This window comes from Pseudochaenichthys georgianus, chromosome 18, assembly GCF_902827115.2.
Source record: "Pseudochaenichthys georgianus chromosome 18, fPseGeo1.2, whole genome shotgun sequence".
Classification (NCBI taxonomy): Eukaryota; Metazoa; Chordata; class Actinopteri; order Perciformes; family Channichthyidae; genus Pseudochaenichthys; species Pseudochaenichthys georgianus.
This window is the reverse complement of record NC_047520.1, coordinates 13,317,991-13,340,005: the sequence shown is the minus strand read 5'-3', so window position 1 is coordinate 13,340,005 and position 22,015 is coordinate 13,317,991. Positions and strand designations below refer to the sequence as shown.

The window sequence follows — 22,015 nt, the reverse complement described above, 5'->3', positions numbered from 1 at the left end:
TTCAAACTTGTTGCCCTTTGGCTGGTGTCTGATTCTTTCCCCCTGCCAACACGCTCTTTTCCTCACTCTTCCTGGCTTTGATCTGCCCATAAAGTCTTACTTCCCTCCCCTCTCCCCGAAGAGACTTCAAATTGATCGCTCATAATTTGTTTTGTAAATCTAATGCACAAACGCTCACCTCAGATTTAGTGTGAGTTAAGTATGAAGCACTTTTTGCCATCACACAACTCTACTGTGATTACCTTAGACATCACACCAAATGATGTTACAGCAATCTGTAATGCTGTGTTTTTGCCATCACATGACGGTGCATTCAGACCTGTTTAATAAGTAAAAACGGGGAAGTGGGACACTTCACCAATCAATATCAGAGAGGAGTGCACACTTTTTAAATTTTAATCCTAGTTCAGACATCACTTGAAGAACTTCGGCCAGGTTTATGTACAGTATTCAATAAAAAATGTCTTAACCTGCTAGATTAGATAAGATTGCATATTAGGGGTGTAACGGTTCACAGCAGTCACGGTTCAGTTCGTACCTCGGTTTGGGGGTCACGGTTCGGTACGGGTTCGGTACAACAAGGAAAAGCAAAAAAAAAAGTTTTAACAACATGTTTATTTATTGACTTTTCATTCCTGTATAATCATTTTGCGCAAAGATGGCACTGTTTGTCAGAGCACTTCATCCTTCTGGGATTTCATGAAGAACAGCTCCAACGCCTGTGTGTATGGGAACACCTCTGGTGCTGGTCCATTAACTGCCAGTGTTTCCGACAGATCTGTTTCCCACATATATGAAATAGTGGTGGTAGCGGGGGGGGGGGGGGGTGAGGTGACGTGCAACAACATTAACCTTTCTGTTGGTCGCTTGTTAGCAGACCCTTCACGCGATGGCAGAGCGAACAGGTACAGGCAGGGCCCATAATGATAGCCCTATAGTTTAAATCTACTACCCACACATGGAAATGGGTTACTTTAAAAAAAAAAAAAAAAATGTATTTAGGAACCTATCCATGTGATTTTTAGTGGGGGTCGACCTCAAATCCTCTAGGGGGTCCAGGGGCATGCCCCCCCCCCCCCCGGCATGCCCCCCCCCCCGGTAAGATTTAATTTTTTATTTTGGAGTGAAATGCATCAATCTGGTGCATTTTGAGGGCAAAATAAAGAGACTAGATCTATGGAAACACCTATATTAAACAGAACTGTATACATTTCAATAATCATAAAATCATGGCCATAACCAACAACATACCATTTCCAATATGAAAAAAACACTGAAACTTGTTTATTAATTTATTTTTGGTTCATTTATAGTTGTGAGTGTGTGTGCTCCTGAATCAGCCTCTCCTGTCTCCTTCCTCTCCCCCTGCTCCTCTTTGAGGCAGCAGCAAAGACTAGTTTTCTCTCAACAAGTTTTAAAAGTGTATCTTACCTTTTTTCACCCAGTTAACTTTTTATTTATTTATTCATGCATATTTTACTAATCACATTACATTTCATTTAGCTGACGCTTTTATCCAAAGCGACTTATAATGACCGATTACAGGGACATTCTCCCTGGAGCAACTGAGGGCTAAGTGCCTTACTCAAGGGCACACTAGTGGTGGTGTTCCTCGCGGGATTTGAACTCACAGCCTTCCGATCTTCAGCCCACCTCGCTATCCATTAGACCAATCACTACCCTCTCAAATGGAAATATGTGTTTACATAAATGGTGACCACACCGTTTGAGACCCACTGAGAACTTAGACTAAGTTAACTATCTAAACACTCAGAGAGTCCTTTACCTCACCTGAGCTGAGCTTATCCCGAGCTTGAATGACACACAGAGACCAATCAAGGGCTCTGATTTATGATCTGTATGACAGTGGCCATGTCGGCAGGCCACATCATGTGGACAGCCAGTCACCCTGTGTGAGGCAGGCCACTTAACAGGCCAGAAGGAGGCGAGATCAGTGCAAGGGAGCGAGGGATAATTGTCCACAAGTTAATCGATCGCAGATGGCGTCGTGGTCACGGACGAATAAAAAAAAAAAGTATAAAAAAAAAAAGTATTAAAAAATTATAAAAAAAAACAAAAACCTAAATGGGTCGCGAAATATACTTGGGCGGCCGTTAATATACCTGGGCGGCCGTTAATATACCTGGGCGGCCGTTAATATACCTGGGCGGCTGTTAATATACCTGGGCGGCCGTTAATATACCTGGGCGGCCCGCCCAGGTATAGTCTATGTGTGAGAAACCCTGCTGTATTACACAGTTAAAAACAAACAGTACCACACTCAGATGGCCATATTATTTATAATGGCTGATGTCAAACAAAAAGGTTAAATAAGCTGTACAGCTAAAAAGTGTCTTGAAAATATTAAAATAAATAATAAGAAAGTGTTTCAATCACAATCAATAAAAGGTAATACAGAACTGTATAACATCTCCTGATGTCAAAATATAAAATAAATACAATGATAAATATAAAACAAAATCTGTACCTTTAGGAGCAATGTCTAACATGTGTATTTAACTTGTGAGTGTGTGAGGCCATTATGCCTAAATAAAGGTACTCAAGCTTTACTCTATTTTCTAGTTTTTCTTCAAAAAGATGAGTTAGTCTACGTTGTCAGTAGTGAGGGCAGGTCTGTTGGCGGTAACTATGTCACCTGCCGTCGAGAAAACCCTCTCGCTGGAGACTGAGACTGACTCGGAGGTGATTGAGCATGTTTGACGTGTTACCACTAGCATACCGCACCGCTGTCGAACAACGCCGACACCGTCCTCGTCCGATCCACAACTCGCACCCCATCATTGTTGTAGTCCACAGGGAACCCGAAATGTTCCCACACAGCTGATTTAAAAGAAGCAGGTGGGTTCTAGCTCCTGTGTGTTGTGTGAACTCGCCGTAGCTACTAACTTTTCTTCTTCATGTATTGTGTTCGTTTTGTTGTGTTTTGTTCATGTTCTTCATTTGTTATTTACGGGCGGCTCGCTTTTAGGCGCAATACCGCCCCCTGGGTTATATATAGTGTAATACTGCCCTGAGTGACAGACTCTTTTCCCACTCGTAAAAAAAGGCGTATTCGCCGTGTGACTGCATGTGCCGAACCATGACGGTACGGGACGAATACGGATACCGTGACACCCCTATTGCATATATGTTATAGCTCAGAGTTCCCGTTAGAATATTTTTTCATCGGTCAACATGTCCGTTAAAGTTGAAATCTTCCGGACAAAATTTGAAAAGTGCTGGTCAAAGGTCTTCTTTGTTATTGAGCTTTAAAACAAATTGATATGATTCGATGTTAAACAAACTAACTATAGTAGATTAACTATTCAAAAGTGTACAATAACACGGGAATAATACACAGAGCGCTCTCTCCCTCTCCTGACAGCCCGTCATGCAGCTCGCGGATCAGTAATGAGTGACCCGACAGTAAAACTAAAAATATCTATGTAAGGGATAATGTGCTGCGACGCGGTCATTATGGGGAAAAGAACACCGACAGGCTGATCAGGAGCCCGACGCGAAGCGGAGGGATCTAGATCGGCATGAAGGTGTTCTTTTCCCCATAATGACCAAGTCGCTGCACATTATCCCGCTTATTACATGGCCACATTCTCAACAAAGTAACGTTATGACTCCCAATATTAATTGAAATGCTTTTATGGATTTAGAAAATGATTTTATTGATTTAAAAAATAGTTGTATATATTGATTTAAATTGACATGCATCCGCGAAGAAAAATAGTCCGTTGTTACTGTTTGAACTAACGGAGCAACGGCAGGAACTGCTTCGATAGCGTTTTTGAGGAGCTTTCTGATTACAGATTTGAAAACATCGCTGCTTGCTTTAAAAGTAGCACAATTCATGATGTCAAACCTTGGAAAGTATCTCGATATCCCTGCCCTGATGCCAAAGTAACTGCACACTGTATGTTTTGCCGTTTGATGTATATGTCTGGACCGCTGCGTAAAAAGGAGGGTTTCTGCCCGTTACTTCTCCGCTGTTTTCTTGTCCCTCTTGTCTTTTTCTTTTCTTCACTGGGGACTCATCAGCCACTAACCATTACTCCAAATTACTGTGCTCTCCAAATATATTAAAATCAATGTTAAAATCCTCCATGTTGCTATCACACGACAGCGGAAAACTAAAGACAATCAGACAGTTTGCTTGCTTTTCAAACTGTTACATTTGAAAAACAGTTAGAGCGTCTCTTGTCAGTTTGAAAAGCCAACGGTAGGACCTGCTTGCGTTTTTTTGGAGCTTTTTGATTACAGATTTGAAAACATCGCTCTTTGCTTTAAAAGTAGCACAATTCATGATGTCAAACATTGGAAAGTATCTAGATATCCCTGCCCTAATGACAAAGTAACTGGCAAGTGAATATGTGTCGCCGTTTGATGTCTATGTCTGGACCGCTGCGTAAAAAGGAGGGTTTCTGCCCCGTTACTTCTCCGCAGTTTTTCTTGTCCCAGTTCCAAAAGCAAACTGCATGCAGTTTGCTTTTCGGCCCAACTGTATACAGTTAAATCGACCGGACTTCTTTCTGAAGATGTGAGCGTCCTTAACAACGGTCAATAAGTCCTTGACAGCGGTCTGTCTGTTCGGTATTAACAACGTGTCACGTGTTCTGAATTGACCAATCAGAATCGAGTATTCAACTAAGCCATGTAATAAAACTAGTTTAGGTAGTTTAATTAAAATAACTACGTGTGATATTCTAATCTGAATTGTGTGTTTTGTTCCGCTCACCGCTGCATGTGATCATGCAGAGCTGCGTGTCGACTCGTCAGCAGCAGCTGATCTCTCTCTCTTGTCAGATTAGACTTTACTCGCGTTTATGTTCATATCGATCAGATCCAGCTAGTTCTAGCTAATGATATGACTACCTGCTTATTAAAAGACACCTAAACAATAAGCGTCGCTATGCAACCGGGTGAGGCCGCAAAGTATAGCGCAGCATTATGCATTTGTTTACATGCCCACCGGAACCCTGAGGCATTACCAACAGATCAACGCACAATCAACCCATACAGGACATCTCTTTCTCCACATTAAGTGTTAGACATTAGAATGGACTCTTCTTGTCTGTCACATAAGTGGCGCAAGTTGCGCAACTGATGCGGTATTACGCTAAGGGGAAATTATTTTGACCGGAGAGATTTAGATTTGCCGGTCTTCAGCATATTTTACCGGTCATAGTCCGGTAATTACCGGCTAACGGAAACTCTCTTATAGCCATAGGGTTTGGCTTTTTAAACCAGGCTCTTTCAAAAGTACCAAAAAGCGTAATCTCTTTTTGTCTAATTTAGCCACTATCTGCCATGCGAAGACAAATAAAGGCTTAACAATTCAAGAGTTGGGGTCGATTTGATTTCGTAGAACCAATAAAATATACAAAGAACGGTTCTATCTCACACAGGCTCCGCCCTCCTCTACTGGACTCTATGGGTACTACTCTCATCAATGATACGCGAGCGTTCACACACTGAAGTTGTATAAACGTAGCCGGCCATCAGGGCGAGCCTACCTGAATGCGCGCGCAGCTCACATTATATAAGGCGGCTACGCCTCCTGACTGTCATCCTTTTCTCTTGGGATTTTTTTTTTTTTAAATCCTCTGGAGCAGAGAGAGGAGCTGTGGATTATTGTTATTGATTAATGCATCAGTGTTTCTTAGGGTCAAAAACACTAAACTCACAACTTAAAATGAAAGCGTTTAGTTTATTTAATAAAAGAGCACATGTTCAATGTGAAAAAGTAGATATAGATAAGTTGCAAGTGCTATATATACTAGTGTTGTCACGATACCAACATTTTGGTTTCGATACCAAGTCAAGAATTGCGATTCCGATTATTTTTCGATACTTTTCTTAAAAAAAGGGAAACAGTCTTAAATGTAATTATTGTGCTTTATTTCACACAAGAACCATAACACAAACTTTTAAACAATGACAACAATAAACAAAATAAATGACAAGAATTCGTATTAAATAAAATTAAGCATCAACTCAAACAACTTTTTTGTTTTATATTTTAATAACATGTAATATATACAGTAATATAAATAATTAAAACTGCGGTCGCACATGTGCGCGCAGTGATGAGTGGGCCCTCGCGTCCGTGCGCCTGTCGGGGAGGGCAGCCGGTCGTCCCGGCGTCAAGCAGACGCGCGCGAGTCCTCGGAAATGAGCCGTTTGTCATTTCTCAAATGTTTGCGTCCCAGACTCCCAAGTGTGTGTGTGTGTGTGTGTGTGTGTGTGTGTGTGTGTGTGTGTGTGTGTGTGTGTGTGTGTGTGTGTGTGTGTGTGTGTGTGTGTGTGAGAGAGAGTCGATATGGCAGGCAGACAGGTAGGTGTCAGTAGGTTATCTGACATATAAATGGTCAAAAATTGTACATTCTCCGTTAGCCTACGAGCTCCCCGTTTGAGAGAAGGACTGTTCCTTCTCAATGTAGCATGACATTGGATATGCGCTTAACTTGTCCTGGATTGGAATTTTTTCGAACATTTCCCTAGGAGGAGTTTGCAAAAATGTGCTTAAAATGCATGAAAAACGCACATATTTGAAAATTGCCGAGTTTTTGGGGGGAGGGGCTAATGGAGGCTACAACTACAACAAAATGAACATATTTTACCGTGATTTAATTGTAATACATGTTTCAAAATGATGCCAAAGTAACAACATACTGATACCGGTTAGTAAAAACCATGAATTAATGCTTTGACAAGTCTGCAGACAGACGGCAGGCGAAAAACCTTTTAAAATGCGTGTTTTCTAAATGGAGATTGGCTAAGCTAACGTTGTAAATGCTCCGACCGTCCACACTCACAACAACGGCCTATACAGACATAAATAAACCAGCGACTGTATTCGCCATGACACAGACAGTCTGTGGTTTGTACTTGTTTAACTTTTGTCTAGTTTCTGAACAGATATGAGGAGCTGTGAGCTCTGAGTGCTAACAGCTAACGGCTGTGTTGTTTTTCTGGGGCTCTCAGATACTACCTCAGTTCCTAAACTGTAATGGAAATGCGCCATAAAGTGAGCCAGTCCTAACGAGGCCTAACCATACCGAGCGAGGCCGTGTAGTGGAAATGCGCCATTAGAGCTTGCTTGAGAGGGGCGGGACTGCAGGCACGGCTGCAGTGCAGGGAGTGGAAGCAGAGCGCTGAACACACTCGGCTCTTATTAAAACGGCGCTTTCTCACCGGAGTACTTTTCCCCGTCATTCTTAAAGTACCGATACTAATGAAACGGAGGAATCGTACCGTTTTTAACGGCAAGGGTATCGCGGTACCTTTCAAGTATCGGTACACCGTGCAACACTAATATGTATATTAAAAAAAAAATTAATAACAAAAAAAAATTATATATATTTTACCTTGAATACTACTGGTGGACAAGGGGCTTGTTCATGCCACAGTCAAGGTGTATGCAGCAGCCATCTCGTCCTGTCATGCGGGTTTTGGCGGCAGACCAGTCTTTAGCCAACCGCGTTTTAAAGCTTGTTTTTTTTGCAGGGGATCAGGAGACAGCGCCCAGTGGTGCATGTCTCCACCCCGCAATGGGAACTGCCATTGGTGCTCGAGGCTTTGGTTACAGAACCGTTGAGCCTCTGGAGCTCTCCTCCCTGTAGGTGCTACCATTGAGAGAGAGAGAGAAGCAAAAGGAAACAGCTTTGCTGCTTGCTTTGACATCTGCCAAGAGAGTATGCGAACTGTCCGCTCTATTGGTGCACCCGAATTGCCTTCTGGTTCGTGGTGACCGTAGCAGGGCGACTCTCAGACCGAATCCCTCCTCTGTTCCCAATAACCTAAGGAGTTCTTCCAGGTCGAGGGTTATACAGCTAGACGGCTTTAGTCGTCCACCTATGCATGGCGGCGTCTTGGTCTACGCCAGGCCCGTTCATAAGGTAAGTATCTCTTAGACATGTCTGGCTCCTTTTTCATTGTCGGTACTTGCTGGGGCAACACAGGACTGGTGAAAGGAGGAGGGCTGTCTGACCCCCTTGGACATAATGCACTTACGTTGTCCCATGCTCCTTAGGGACCTGGGAAACGTGGTGCGCATTAAGCCCCATACAGGGCTGGAAGACTGTATGGGGTGGAGGACATAGTACACTTACGTTTTCCCCATGCTCCTTAGGGACCTGGGAAACGTGGTGCGCAGTGTGTAGTCACTTGCGCTGGCACCTGCAGGGTGGAGCTATGGGCTTATTCAGACCAATTAGGCTCTACCCAGCCAAGTAAGCTACAGCCCCAACTTCTCCATGGTCTCAACCAGGTGATAGGAAGTTGGCCGATAAGGCCGTCAGGGGCAGTGTGGTGGGTCGATGTTGTGGGACGACAGGGCCTTTATCCATCGGGGCTCCACCCACTGTACCCAGTAGAGGGCGTAGCCTGTGTGAGATAGAACGGTGTGTTACATATTGTAACCCTAGCACTATAAGCACAGGTGGGGCCGTGTCTTTCCTATGCCGCTCGCTGAAGAGGGTGTAGGATGACAGTCAGGAGGCGTAGCCGCCTTTATATACTGTGAGCTGCGCGTGCAATCAGGTAGGCTCGCCCCCTGATTGGCTACGTTTATACAACTTCAGTGTGTGAACGCTCGCGTATCATTGATGAGAGTAGTACCCATAGAGTCCAGAAAATGGCTCCGCCTGTGCTAATACGTAACCCACCGTTGCCTCCAGATGACTGCAAAAATGCTAACTCATTCCCAGAGTTTTAGGACTCATTCCTGCAGTCTATATTTGATAATGGAGCTTTCGGAGATGTCTTCAGATAGTTCAGGTTGGGGAATTTTAGGAAAGACTGAGATTGAAAGTCTAGTTAGTCAGGAGATGACTGGAGCCGTACAGGGAGATTCTGCTAACACATTTGAAAATCCAAAGATACATACATGGTCGCCTTAAATAAGGCCCTTTCATTTTGCACCTTCTCAAAGCAAAGCACCAGAGAGATCTTCGTGAGCTCATTTGAGTTTGACGTTTCAGTCCCTGGAATATTTCCCTCAAATTCTCATTTAAAAAATAACTGTTCTACCTTTTTTGATACACTGAAGGAAACGAATGCGTGGGTGGGGATGCTGCTCTTGAAATGTCCCTCAGTCAGAGCATCATGTGTTGGATATAAAATCTAAAATAAACTAAAATATCTTCCTAAATGTAACATCTTCACACTTTAAATTGCCACTTTTTGAGTAGCTGTGGCCTTTTCGTTTTCTCTGGAGTCACAATTTCAAGTCCAACACGCTTAGGTACACACACATGCCACCACATGAAAACATGCCACTAAGGTTGTGTGCCCATGTAATTGGATAAGAGGAATCATGGGGAGCTTTGTGCCCAGAGGCATGACCTACAGGCCCGGTCTGATGCCCCTGTTTCAGCTGTCTGCAGCCACTTAACCGCCCTGGAGGGACTCGAGCTCAGGATCTGTCCCCTGCTGCGGGTTTTTAAGTGTCCACACTCCTCCTTTGACCTACAGTAGCTGGCAGTTAGCTTGAAACCAGCACAGGGTGGCAGGATCAAGTTGTTCTTTTAAGCTGGAAAAATATAATTTACTCCAGAACTGCAGCTCCCATGGGAAGCCTGGGAAGTTTACAACACAGCTAAGTAGCCATAAAGGGATTTGGAGGGTGAGTTTCTCCCCTATAAACTGTTTAGAGAGGAGAGTAAGGAATACCTTTTAAGCAGTATATAGTAAAATGATCATTGCTTGTATGCCTTGCCCAATCAGACTTCCTCAACAACTAACTCAAGAAGCTACAATATGAACACAGGAAATCTCCTTCAAGTGATTTCCCATTTCTTGCTAATCTAAAACGGAAACCCCTCGACCAATCATGGTGTAGATGCATGTCGGCAAAGAGCTGAAATGAAGGACATGTAGGCTAGTTCTCGTTAATGTCTCGCCCAGCAGTCACTGAGAGGGGCTGTTAATGTCACACTCAATCTTGTGTCAATATTACTGCAACTCATACTCATAAATATATGCATTACTTCTTAAAACAAACGGAGCTGGAAATGTGTGCGTGCTCCGAGCTTGTCGGTGCATTTGAATATGAAATGCATTTTAATATGAGTGGAAGAGAAAAAACCCATTGGCGGAAACTAGGGATGTGCATCTCCATCACTGAGGCCGATACGATGCACATCTCGATACGCTGCCAACGATACGATACATTAACGATAACTTTGAAACACCAGGCGATGCGATACGATACGATTCACCCCTGTTGCGATACAGTTCGATACGATTTGATTCAACATTATGTGATACGGGGCGATACGATGCGATTCAACACGATGCAAAATAATGATACAATTCAATATGGTACGACAGAGGATTTTTGTTTTATTCCTTATATGCAGCAAATCATACATTAACAAAAAAGTGATTTACATATTTGGTTCTCTCTACTAGTACTGCACATCCCATTATGCTGTTTCTTTTTTACCTTAAACAAAACAAACACTTGGACCTTTCACAAACTGGCCTTTTCACAAGTGTAGTAGTGTTCTCTGTCTCCAGTAGTGTTAATTTCGTTGACTAAAACTATGACGAAATATGTTCGTCAACGACCTTTTTTTCCATGACGAAAACGAGACGATGACGAGACGGCACCGACGGCAGTAAACAATAACTGTAACGAAATCATCATGCAATATCGTTGACGAAAAGTGACGAGACGAAAGTGTAGTTTACTAAATAAAAACTATGCCAAAATCTGTCTTTACTTTCGTTGATGAAAAATGAGACGAAATATTATCAAAGATAACGTTACATCTCTGATAGTCAGTTTTTTCCCAGCAGTTCCATTTCTGGTGCTGCGGCAGGGCAGCAGCTGTGTGTCTGTGCTGCGCGTGGCGGTAGATTTGAATTACACCGGGCAGCGGCAAAATATGAACTGTCAGGAAGACTCGGGTCTAACTCATGGTCTAACTCATGGTCTAACTAACCTTATTTAACAGAAAATGAAATGGCAACAACAGGGCTTGGGAGCAGTGGTCGCACTCGCGTTAACCGAATACACCCCGTCAGGGACGTGCACAGACATTTGGAGGGGCTATTGCTCTAAACTATAAAAACGGCCCTGCCCCCCCCCCCCCCCCTCCCGAAAAAAAACACAAGACCTTTTGAATTTTTTTCTAAATGAAATCCAGGGAAATCTTTTGTTTTGCGGTCCATATCTAATTAAAATATCTAATGTTACTAACTATTAAAGAACACATGGGGACAATTCTGTTTTAATGTAGGCTAGTTTGACCATTGTAACTTCTGTGCAGACATACTGATAAAATCGGGCTTCTAAGTAATTTTCTTAAATAAACTCACTAATTAATTAAACCAGTTCAATACGCATTATTCTTATTCTTATCATTCTTTATGAGCGCAGTAATGGTAAGGTATCTAATTACTTATTTATTTAGTATTCCATAACTTAATAACAGAGATGGTCAAACTAAAGTAGAGACATGGCAGAAATCCTATAATGAAGCGGGACAGTGAAGTGTTCTCCGTGAGAGGGCGATCAAGAAAAGAGAGCGAGCAGCCCCGTTGACGTTGAGGGAGTTTACGGAGCAGATGAAAAGACACAGAAAGACAGAAGCACAATAACAAGTATAGCCTATTTAGATTGTTTTGGTGTAAATAACCAACGGTGTCAAGAGGAAGTAAAGTCCCCTGGTTTGTCCCCTACTCTAACTGCCATGAGAAAACTCAAAATCAATTTAAGCATATTTAAAAACGGGGACATTTCCGGGGACAGATTGACCCGGGGATTTGCCACCAAAGCCAGGTGGGCATTTGGTATGATCACCATAGCCATATGAGGCCGGAGGGCTGTCCTTTGCTTTCAGCTGTCAGATTGTAAACAAAGTCACGTGACTGGGGGCAGATGACAGCGCTGACAATGTGTGTTTTATCGCAGCGAGACGCTACAATACTAATTGTGGGCTTATCATGTCTATTCGGCCACAACAGAAAAAACATAAACCTCTCACTCTCTCCAGAGGGGCAGGTCAGCCAAAAATGGCAAAAGGGCCATTGCCCGGGCAACATTAGCCCGTACCTGTGCACGTCCCTGCCCCCCGTCAGCGCGAGTGATTGATAAATTGTGCATTCGACGGATAATAATGGATTATGACGGAAATGTTACGATCGTGTCTGTCAAAATTACTGACAACGAAAAAGTCTAAAGCCACCACTGCTTGGGAGAAAGAAACGATGTGATATTTGGGCCCATTTTCGCTACAATGAGGCGGAGAAAAAAAGCGAATGCATTGTTTCATCAGAAGGGAAGCAATGTGGCCAAAACACCACAAACCTGAGCAGATACTCTCTGCAAAGCTGCTTTCTTAATCATTCAACCTGCTTTTCATCAAATAAAGACAAGATATAATCTTATTGTGAAATACGTTTGACTAAAATGACAAATTATTGGTTTTGGCTAGACTAGTTTGACTGAAATGTTCTATATAATCTGATGACTAAAAAAGACTCAACAGTTTTCATTGACAAAAAGTAGACTAAAATAATTAGTTTTCTTTGACTAAAATAAGACTAAAATGCTCAGACTTTTAGTCGACTAAATCTTGACTGGTCTCCAGAGTAAAGTACAATTTTATAACACCTCACAGTTAAACAATTTAAGGATGCATTGCCCATGATTAACAATGTGCAAATAACAACTTCCATAGTGCAATGCCCATACAGCTGCCAGCCTGATGTGCTTAACACTCATAGGCTAACTCACCAGTGGTTTCTATATAAACAATAAAGAATACAAATAACCTTTCACAAACAGCTCTTTCATAACTGCTTACAGTAAGGAAGACATTTAAACTATTATTGGCCGTCACAGGCTGCTGTAAACTAAACACCACTCTCTCTGACAGAACGCCTCACTGAGTGATTTAACTCATGTCTAACTTTCAGGTTTTTCTTTTCAGCCGCAGACCCCATGTCGCCTCTTTATGTTAAGTTCCTCGTACTACTTGTGTACTTTAAAGCGGCACGGCATCGTTTACAATTTGCGAACGATTTTTCAAGTTGTCCGTCTTTCTTGAAAAATCCGAAGTGTTGCCAAACGTTTGATTTGTAGGTATTTTTCGGTGCGCTGTGTTTCTCTTTCTCCTCGACTTCCATGTTTGTTGATAACTGAGACTCTCGGCCGCTGTAGTGGCGAAGCAAAGAGCAAAGATCGTCTCTGCTGAGTGCTGACAGGATGAGAAGATTTGATATGAATGAATCGTTTTTTTACCGATGCAAAGACGCTACAATCGATGCATCGCCAGTTCCACCCAAACTGTAGCCGATGTGCATTCTTTCAACCGGTGAACGTTTATGCCGGTGCACCGATCGGTGAATCTTAACATCCCTAGCGGAAACGCATCTCGAAACATACCGACGACTGAATATTAATTGTGCTGAGTGTGATTTAATTTTTTTCTTCACCTGCAACCCTTTAGGATTAGTCCAAAAAGTGGACCAGCGCCTCCCGGTGGCCAACGAGTACCTGCTGCTGTCAGGTGGGGCCCGAGAGGGAGTCTTGGACCTCAACCCAGAGGATCTTGGGGACTACGCCAAAGGGGCCGACTTTGACCTGGACTTCACCCTGCTGGTGCCCGCCCTCAAGCTCCACGACCGCAACCAGCCCGTCACGCTGGACATGAGGCACTCCCCCCCCTGCCACTCCTGGCTCAGCCTCCGCCTCTGCGACTCCAACGTCATGTCCCGCTGGAGCATCTGCTGCCAGGAGGAGAATGGACTCCCCGCTGAGGAGGACGAGGAGGAGGAGGAAGAGGATATGTGTAAGTAGGATGGGAGTGAAGGGAGGATGGGTAGAAAGATATAAGCAGAGGTGGAAGAAGTGCCAGTGTAGGAAATACTCTGTTACAAGTAAAAGTCTTGCAATCAAAATGTTACTCAAGTAAAAGTACAAAAATATAAGCATCATAATATACTTAAAGTACCAAAAGTAGTCATTGTGCAGATTGGTCCATTTCAGAATAATATATATTATATGTTTTATAATTATTGATCATTAAAGTGTTCTCAAAGCTGGTGAAGGTGAAGCTAGTTTTAATGACTTTGCATACTGCAGGGTAGCGTGTGACCAGATGTAACTAAAGTCTGATTTAACACTTGATTATATTTCACATCATTAATCCAAATGTGCAAAGTAAGTAAAGGTATTAAATAAATGTAATGGAGTGAAAGTACAGTATTTACCTCTGAATTGTAGTGGAGTAGAAGTACAAAGTAGCACCTTAAAGGAAAAGGAGCCAATTTCATTTCTCCCGTGTTTCCCCCAGGGTAATATGATGCATGATGCACTTTTGCCCGTTCTTATAAAACTCCTCAGATATGTTAGACGAGAAACGCCTCCCCACGCTGCAACATTTATGAGTATAGCCGCACAATCGAAAGTTCAAGCTACCTTATTACGCCTCGACATCAATCTGCCACACCGCTCGCCAGTGGGAGACTTCCAAGATGGGAAAAAGTAATGACGTTATTGAAATGGATCGCTTTAATTCGCAGCCGTTTGGAAAACACATTTGCAATATTTCTTGGTCGTATCATAACATTTCCCACGGGGTATTATGTAACGGTACTTCAGGTGGCAGGGGGGGATTAGCGTGATAAGTTAACAGCATGGACATGCATCCCGGCAAAATGCTACTGAAAGGTTACAAAAAGGGCAAGAATTTAAATTTGATTTATGTTATTTGCAGCAAAGCACTGGCATATTGTTTGCTTTTGACTGTATACTGCATCTAACAGGTACCAAAATATTTAAACTAGATTCCGTTTGCATGTTTTGTTTGATGAGCGAGAACCAGAAACTGTTGTGTCCGTATGGAGGGCCCCAGCATTTAGACCCTTCCCTCTCTCCCTTGCTCAGGTAAAGGTTCCATCCCCTCTCTAGACTCCTCTCAGTCTCTGGACGGGTGCTACTTCTCCCCCTCCCTGGTGACAGACTGGTTCTGGGGGGTGGTGAGCGAGGCTGTGGACCAGCTGAGGCGCAGCCCCCAGAGAGGCATTCCCACCCCGGACCGACTGGAGAGGAATGGCCCCCTCACCACTATCATCCTCCAGGTACAGATTGAAGAAATGCTGAAAAAACTTGTTATCGATATGGAATGCTTTAAAGGTCCTTTATACATAAATATGTGTCCCCGGTGTGTCAGGGCACAAAACCCTCTCTTTTCCTCCGTACCCAAATCTCTAAAAACGGGGGTACAACGGAACTGATCCAGATTTGCGTCCGATATAACGTAATATCGGAAATGTGGGCTGCCTTTACACCCACGGCCCTATCAATCAATCAATGTTTATTTATATAGCCCAATATCACAAATGTTACATTTGTCTCAGTGGACTTCACAGTGTGTACAGAATATCAGTATGACAATACGACACCCTCTGTCCTTAGACCCTCACATCGTACAAGGAAACACTTCCGGAGAAAACCCAGTTTAAGGGGAAATAATGGGAGAAACCTCTGTCCGTCTCCCAGACGGACAGAGGTGCAATAGATGCTGTGTGTAAATTGAAAAGATAATACATTTACATTAGCAAGCATCGCTAACACTCAGAGCTAACCTGTACTGGAGAGAGTATGTGTAAAAAAGCAGGAAATAAAAAAAGGAATTCACCTTGTGGTAAACCCGTAAGAGAAAAAGCATGAGCTCCCAACTGCTTCAGAAATAATCCTTGATGTGGTTTGGAACATGATATGGCGTTTAATCACGGCAGCATTTAGCTGTATCTCGGTAGAATTCTGAGCAGGCACCAGCTCCTCTTTTCTTTTTCTTTTTTAAAGCTAAGGACCCAGAATCAGTAGTTCTCTAACAGGGCTGAAATAGAGGGATATGAGGGATGTCTAAAATATATGATCTGCTTGGTATTTTGAGCATAACACATGATAGTAGGGCTGTGCATCTTCACTGGTCTCACGATTCGATTACGATTATCCTGTCAACGATTCGATTCAATTCGATATCCCGATGCGTCACGATTCATACCAAAGCGTTGCATCCTCAAATTTCTATATTACTGCACATTGCTTATTTTTCATCAATGCATACATGCAGTAAATACATATGAACTCTCTTTTTATTATTTAGAAAGTGCTTCAGAAATAATAACATAAATGTCTTGACAATTTATAAACCAAAATAAATGAATTGTATAGGTCTAGTCTCTAGTGAAGTTGTTCCATCCTCAAAAAAATAAAAATAATGCTTCTGCAGTCTAGCATCTTCTTCAGCTTCAAGCTACGGCCTTCTGTTAAGAAAGGACACTGAATGTCCTGAATGAGGCATCACACACAGGACTTGAGTCTGAACACAGCAGACAACAGGAGTATTTACAACAGCATAACAACTAAAATAGTGCATGTGGGTGCACACTTACATTCTCTGTCTTACTGTTACATAAATCCCATGCATGTATGAGATTAAGTTAGCTTCATTATATCTCAGTGATTAAGTGAATAATAAAGTTTCTATCGGGTCACTATCAGCCTGTCACTCATTATTTTCAGGGAGGGGGCGGGGCTTGGAGGAACGGAGAGGAGACGGTGATCGCGGAAGCTTTTTTCCTCCTGCCTTCACAAACTTTACACACGTATATATCGTCTGAAAATTGCTAGAGGACATTCATACTTTGCAATCCAAGACTTAATTAAATCCACCAAAAACCTGACATGATTGTAACGCGATTATTTTTGAAAAACATAAATCCCTGTCTGTGTCTCTGAGCCGCAGCGACACGGAGTGATTCGGAGCGGGTCCTTCTGCTGTTGGTTCTGGACTGGTGTTCTTGTGTTGGTGGATAAAGCAGACTGCTCCGTGTTCGGTGTTGCTGTGCCGCTGTCACGTCTGTTCCCTGATCTCTGCGTCACCGACCGGTTTGATATTAAAGTGACAGAAAAAAAAACGTTATAGTAAAGCTGCGGCCGGAAAATCAGGAAGCAACGTTACTACGCTATAATCGATTATCTTCCGTCACTGCATCGACACCGAATCGTCCACGTCCGCATCGCAATGCATCGTAGAAACGATTATTTTCAACACCCCTACATGATAGACATGGTTTTTATATATCTGAGACCCATAATATATGCATACAAATAGCATGATAGGAGATCTTTAAGGTGCCGCGGAGTTTTCTTGTTAAAGTTATGTCCCCCCTCCCTCCCTGCCTGCAGGCGGGATCGAGCCGGGTGCTGTACGACCTCCTGCCTGTGGTGTCGTTCCGGGGCTGGCCTGCCGTGGCTCAAGGTTGGCTGACGGCCAACCACTTCTGGGATGGTAAAATCACAGAGGAGGAAGCCATATCGGGCTTCTATCTGCTTCCCTGCTGCTCCCCGCTGGGTGGCCGGCCCGACAGGGAGTGGAGGCTGGCATTCTCCCGCAGCGAGGTGAGCGGTCTGTTAATGTGGTGTCAGGTTTAACCACAATGCATCAGGTTTAAATCATCTATATGCTTCCATCTGGTCTTCTTTCTTTGCCTTTGTGTTACATTTCAAGTTCTTGGGCAAAGATATGCCCATATGATCAAAGAAAGCCATTTTTTGATGTACTACATACAGAAATGTGAACGTTTTATTACATTTTATATGCAAGGTGCAGACGAAACTAAAGAGTTTTCCGTCTTTGTGGAAGATGTGTAGACTTTCTGTTGTCCTGATAGAAATTGGGAGCTTGTTACACCTTTTTGGAGTCAGATTAGCAAACTGTTCACATGTCTTGTCTACATATGTCTTTATTGATTGGTCCTCTATTTCTCTTATTTCCAGGTTCAGTTGAAGAAGTGCATCCCGTACCCCATGGCCCAGGCTTTCCAAGCAGCGAAGGCTGTGTTGTCCCGTATCCTCTCCCGACCTCGCCGTGGCCTCAGCCTCTATCATCTGCGTACCCTCCTCTTCTGGGCCTGCGACCGACTTCCTGCCTCCTACCTGTCGTGCTCTGACCCCGACACCGCCGGCCGCCTCATCCTAGGTCTCCTTGATGACCTCGCTCATTGCATCCTGGGTAAAAACTGCCCAAACTACTTCCTGCCCCAGTGCAACATGCTGGAGCACCTCACAGACAGCCAGGCGCTGCTCGTCGCCAGGAAGCTCGCCCACCTGAGATCGGATCCCAGTGAGCACCTGCGGGCGGCCCTGCATCAGGCCCAGCAGGCGGGGCAGCTGAAGAAGGAGCTAACAGCTAGCACCAACGGCCACGGGTCCCCCGGGCACAACCCGGCCAACGGCATCATCTCCCCGTCGGAGGACAAGCTGGCGCAGCGACTGCAGCAGCTGGTCACCGAGAACCCTGGGAAATCCATATCGGTCTTTCTCAACCCCGATGATGTCACCAGGCCGCACTTCCGCATCGATGACAAGTTTTACTGACATGTTTCGACGTGTGGGAATGTGTTTAGCGAACAAACACGGCCTGAAAATGACGTCAAAGGGTGAGAGGAATACAAATCAGGCATGGAACTGAACACACTCCTCAACAACGCCTTGCTGCTGACTCTTTAAACCAAAAACAAATGTCCTATTACTGACGTCACAACAGACATGATGTCACCAAGCTGTTGCCACGGAGACGGCCCTCTCCTAACGAGCTGGCCTTAACGAGACTCATCAGCTGGTGCTACAAAGACAAGGGCCGGCTTTAGTCCAGTGGAACTCAAAACAAAAAGTGTGTGTGTGTGTGTGTGTGCGCGCCTAAGGGTTTTCACATATTACTTCTTAAGATGGAGAGAAGAGCTCCTTGATTGCTGCGTTTCTCCCCCCCCCCCCCTTTAGATCAGCAATGGCTGGAAACCAAGGTGCGGCTGATGTGACTGAATGTAATGTTGTGAGGAGAGTCTCTTTTCTCTGTCGACTACATTTTAGCCCACTTGTTTTTCCACCCCCAAGCCACCATCTTTTTCATTTCAAAATGTATCTTTCTCAGGTATTCAGTCATGTTTGTATGTATATGGTTCATTTAAGGTCTTAATCTACGTTTCAATGCCCCTTACATTTCATTGGGTAGTGGAATGTACCAAAGAGCTGCGTTCGTGCGGTTTTGCAAAGAGAAACGTACATCTTATTTTGATGAGTCATGGTCGGAATGTTAATCAACCTTTTCTCCTCCTGAAGGCCCGGTCACGACAGCAGCTACAACGCACCACGGTGGCAAACATCAATAACTCCAATGGAATCAGTGCCGAAGTTGGACTTGATAATAAGTTTAAAACGGGGATTATTGACAGTTGGTGCAAACACGTCTCTTGAAAGTTAGCGAGCTTGTTTTCCCCCTTTATTGGAATCCTTTATGGATTAAACTATTTCAGATCTTGGGAACAAGGCACAGAGCAAGTGGAAATAAGCTGGGTTAGCTATCTGTGAATAATCACTCCCAGAGTTTTGACATGTATTGATTATTTACTGTTTTGATGAAAAGAACAAAATGGCAAATAATAACCCCTTGCCAAATGTCCTTTTATTCTCGTTTCTCAATGGTGGTTAATTGACTGCATTTGTGTTTCAGATGGTTGATTAGCTAAACAAGTCATTTGAAGACACCGCTATGGGCTCCGTGACCTTTTACACAAACAAAAGTTACCAATAATGAAAACGTACTTTGCTGTGCTTCCTTCTGCCGTGACCAGGCCTCGGAAAAGGGTTGACACTGAAAAGGATGGGAATGTAAAATGTATCAAACTTGCTAATTATATTATAATACAATGTCTATCTTGCATTGTACTAAGATGTAAGGGTTGCTACATTATACGTGAAACCCTTGGAGCTTTTTCAAGTTCTGTTCCCCTACCTGAGCGGACATTTTGGTCTTTTGTGTTTGGAGTGTTAAGGTAGGCCCTTTATAAGGGATCTAGAAAATATATATTGAGATACGAGGAATCTAATTATGAGTGCACTAGGCAAACACACAGGTCTCGAATCAGGACTTTGGCTATTTATCACGACTAATTCAAGGTACTTCACTTTCAAAACATCTTCATCTATTAACTTTCCGTTGAAGTTTTGTTTGTCTCGATTTTGGAAACTGGTTCCAACCTGAGTGATTCTGATAATTGTCCTCTGCATGGTTGGACCTTTTTAATGAGTTTAGAGTGTGTGTGTGTGTGTGTGTGTGTGTGTGTGTGTGTGTGTGTGTGTGTGTGTGTGTGTGTGTGTGTGTGTGTGTGTGCGCCCAGAGACGAGGCACACAGCAGGACGCAGACAAACACCCAGATGCTGCCCGCTGAATTTCACCCTCAGTGGGTGCGTGTTAGTCGCTGCGCCCTATCGTTGCTCAGCAGACGGGTATCATCCACAGGGGGACGGGGGAGGACAGGCCTATCTCTGCTCCTTTGAAGACGGATGACAGGCCTTGCGGGGCCTGGACAGCTGCCTCGTTCTCCTGTATTCTGCTTTCTCACTCTTTTTGCTCCTCTTCCTCCCTCCTAACACCATCACAGGGTTGGCTTCTTTATTTCTTTTAAGATCCAGAGCAGCAAAAAGTCTTCTAATCTTATGTTTACACTCTTTACACCAATTTGAGTAGGAGTTATAAAGCTAGTTGATGGTGCAGTGGAGACATAATAATAACCAGACGAGCATTAATGTCAATTTGTTGTGTCTTAATGTAAGTCATTTGAGACAAACTCGCTGCTATACTTGTGCAAAGGCAAGATTTAAAAGCTACATGCACATGATTGGTTCCAGCTTATTTTAAATGTCAACGTGGTGATGGTTAATTCATTTAAAGCTGCTGGTGTGAATATTTCCGAGTTTTCTATTAGAACATCTGCTCTAAAATCTCATGTGCTTACTACTAAATGATTTTTTTTTTTGTACGGCATCCATCTGTTCTGATGTGTATGAATTGAAAACCAAAGCGTGTTGTTGAGACGTTGCAGAATGTGTGTGTCCGTTAGAGCTTTCAGCACTTTTTCCGAGACAGGATCAAATATCAAATAACTTTAAGACAGAAGAAATGCAGCAGTTATTTATTTATCGGAAATGTAAAAGGTCTCATTGCCTCTGTTATGTTCGACTGAGTCTCACTTTGTACCTTATTGGGCCTAGCTAGAGATTACTAAACACTGGAAAGAATCACAATATTAAAATTTACCGTGTCAGTTTTTAGATAAGCAATCAATCCTTCTACTCTAATTCCAACTGTCATAGTGAAAGGGTATCTGCTGTCCAGGGGTTGCATGATGACGCTCCCAAACATCTGTTTTCCGTGCTGAAACCTTTTTCAGATTCTGCGCATAAATAACTGACTAATACGATGAATGTATCCAATCTGTTCCCCCCTGGGGGCTCACCGCTATCTGCACCGATGCTCTCCGATCCGATACGAGTCTGTTCTGAATCACTCCACACTTTGAGAAATGTCATATCTCTGTTATTACTTGAGGTCTTTTATTTTTTAATAAGTGCAAATTATTTTCTCTATCATGATATGCTGTATTTATTACTGTTCTTTTCTGGGGGTTTATATTGATCAAGCTTTAGCATGGAATAAATCACTACATTTCAAATCACATGGTGTGGGAGTAAATCATTTTTGCATGATTTATTTATATTCAATGAGAGGGGATGATTGGAAGAAGACCCCTTTATATACTCTGTATATAATTGTATAGTGCCTTACTTAACCTGCAACACACATTAAGTCCAACAGAGGGCGCTCTAAGACTGTTTCTACCGAGACATTTCTGCCCTCTCACACTTAGAGGATGCTCCAGGCTGACAAACACATGGGCTGCAGTCGGATAGTTTAAAAATCAGCTCCTAAGTTCTAACCCTATCGTCTATTCCTTGACCTCTGAGTGAAACGTCACGGGGTTAAGGGATAGTGGATAGGAGAATTCAAAAGGTCTTAGGAGAAGAGACTGCGGTACTTTAGAGAATCCGAATGCACTTTCACTATCCGACGTGTTTATGATGCGCCAGCGGACGTCATTGTGTGCGTCTGCTGCTGTGGGGAAACTATGGAAACCACAGTTT

General features: G+C 43.3%; 1 protein-coding gene across 1 annotated transcript in view; it reads left to right on the top strand.

Annotated features, from left to right (window-relative positions):
• Positions 1-21,549, top strand: part of tmem102 (transmembrane protein 102) — a 38,102-nt gene extending 16,553 nt beyond the window's left edge. Inside the window, exons 3-6 of the mRNA XM_034106108.1 lie at positions 13,473-13,814; positions 14,912-15,105; positions 17,222-17,434; positions 17,813-21,549. Of these exons, the coding sequence (XP_033961999.1) occupies positions 13,473-13,814; positions 14,912-15,105; positions 17,222-17,434; positions 17,813-18,412 (1,349 nt within the window). The 3' untranslated portion in view covers positions 18,413-21,549. The remainder of the gene's footprint in view (positions 1-13,472; positions 13,815-14,911; positions 15,106-17,221; positions 17,435-17,812) is intronic.
• The last annotated feature ends 466 nt before the right edge of the window (positions 21,550-22,015 follow it).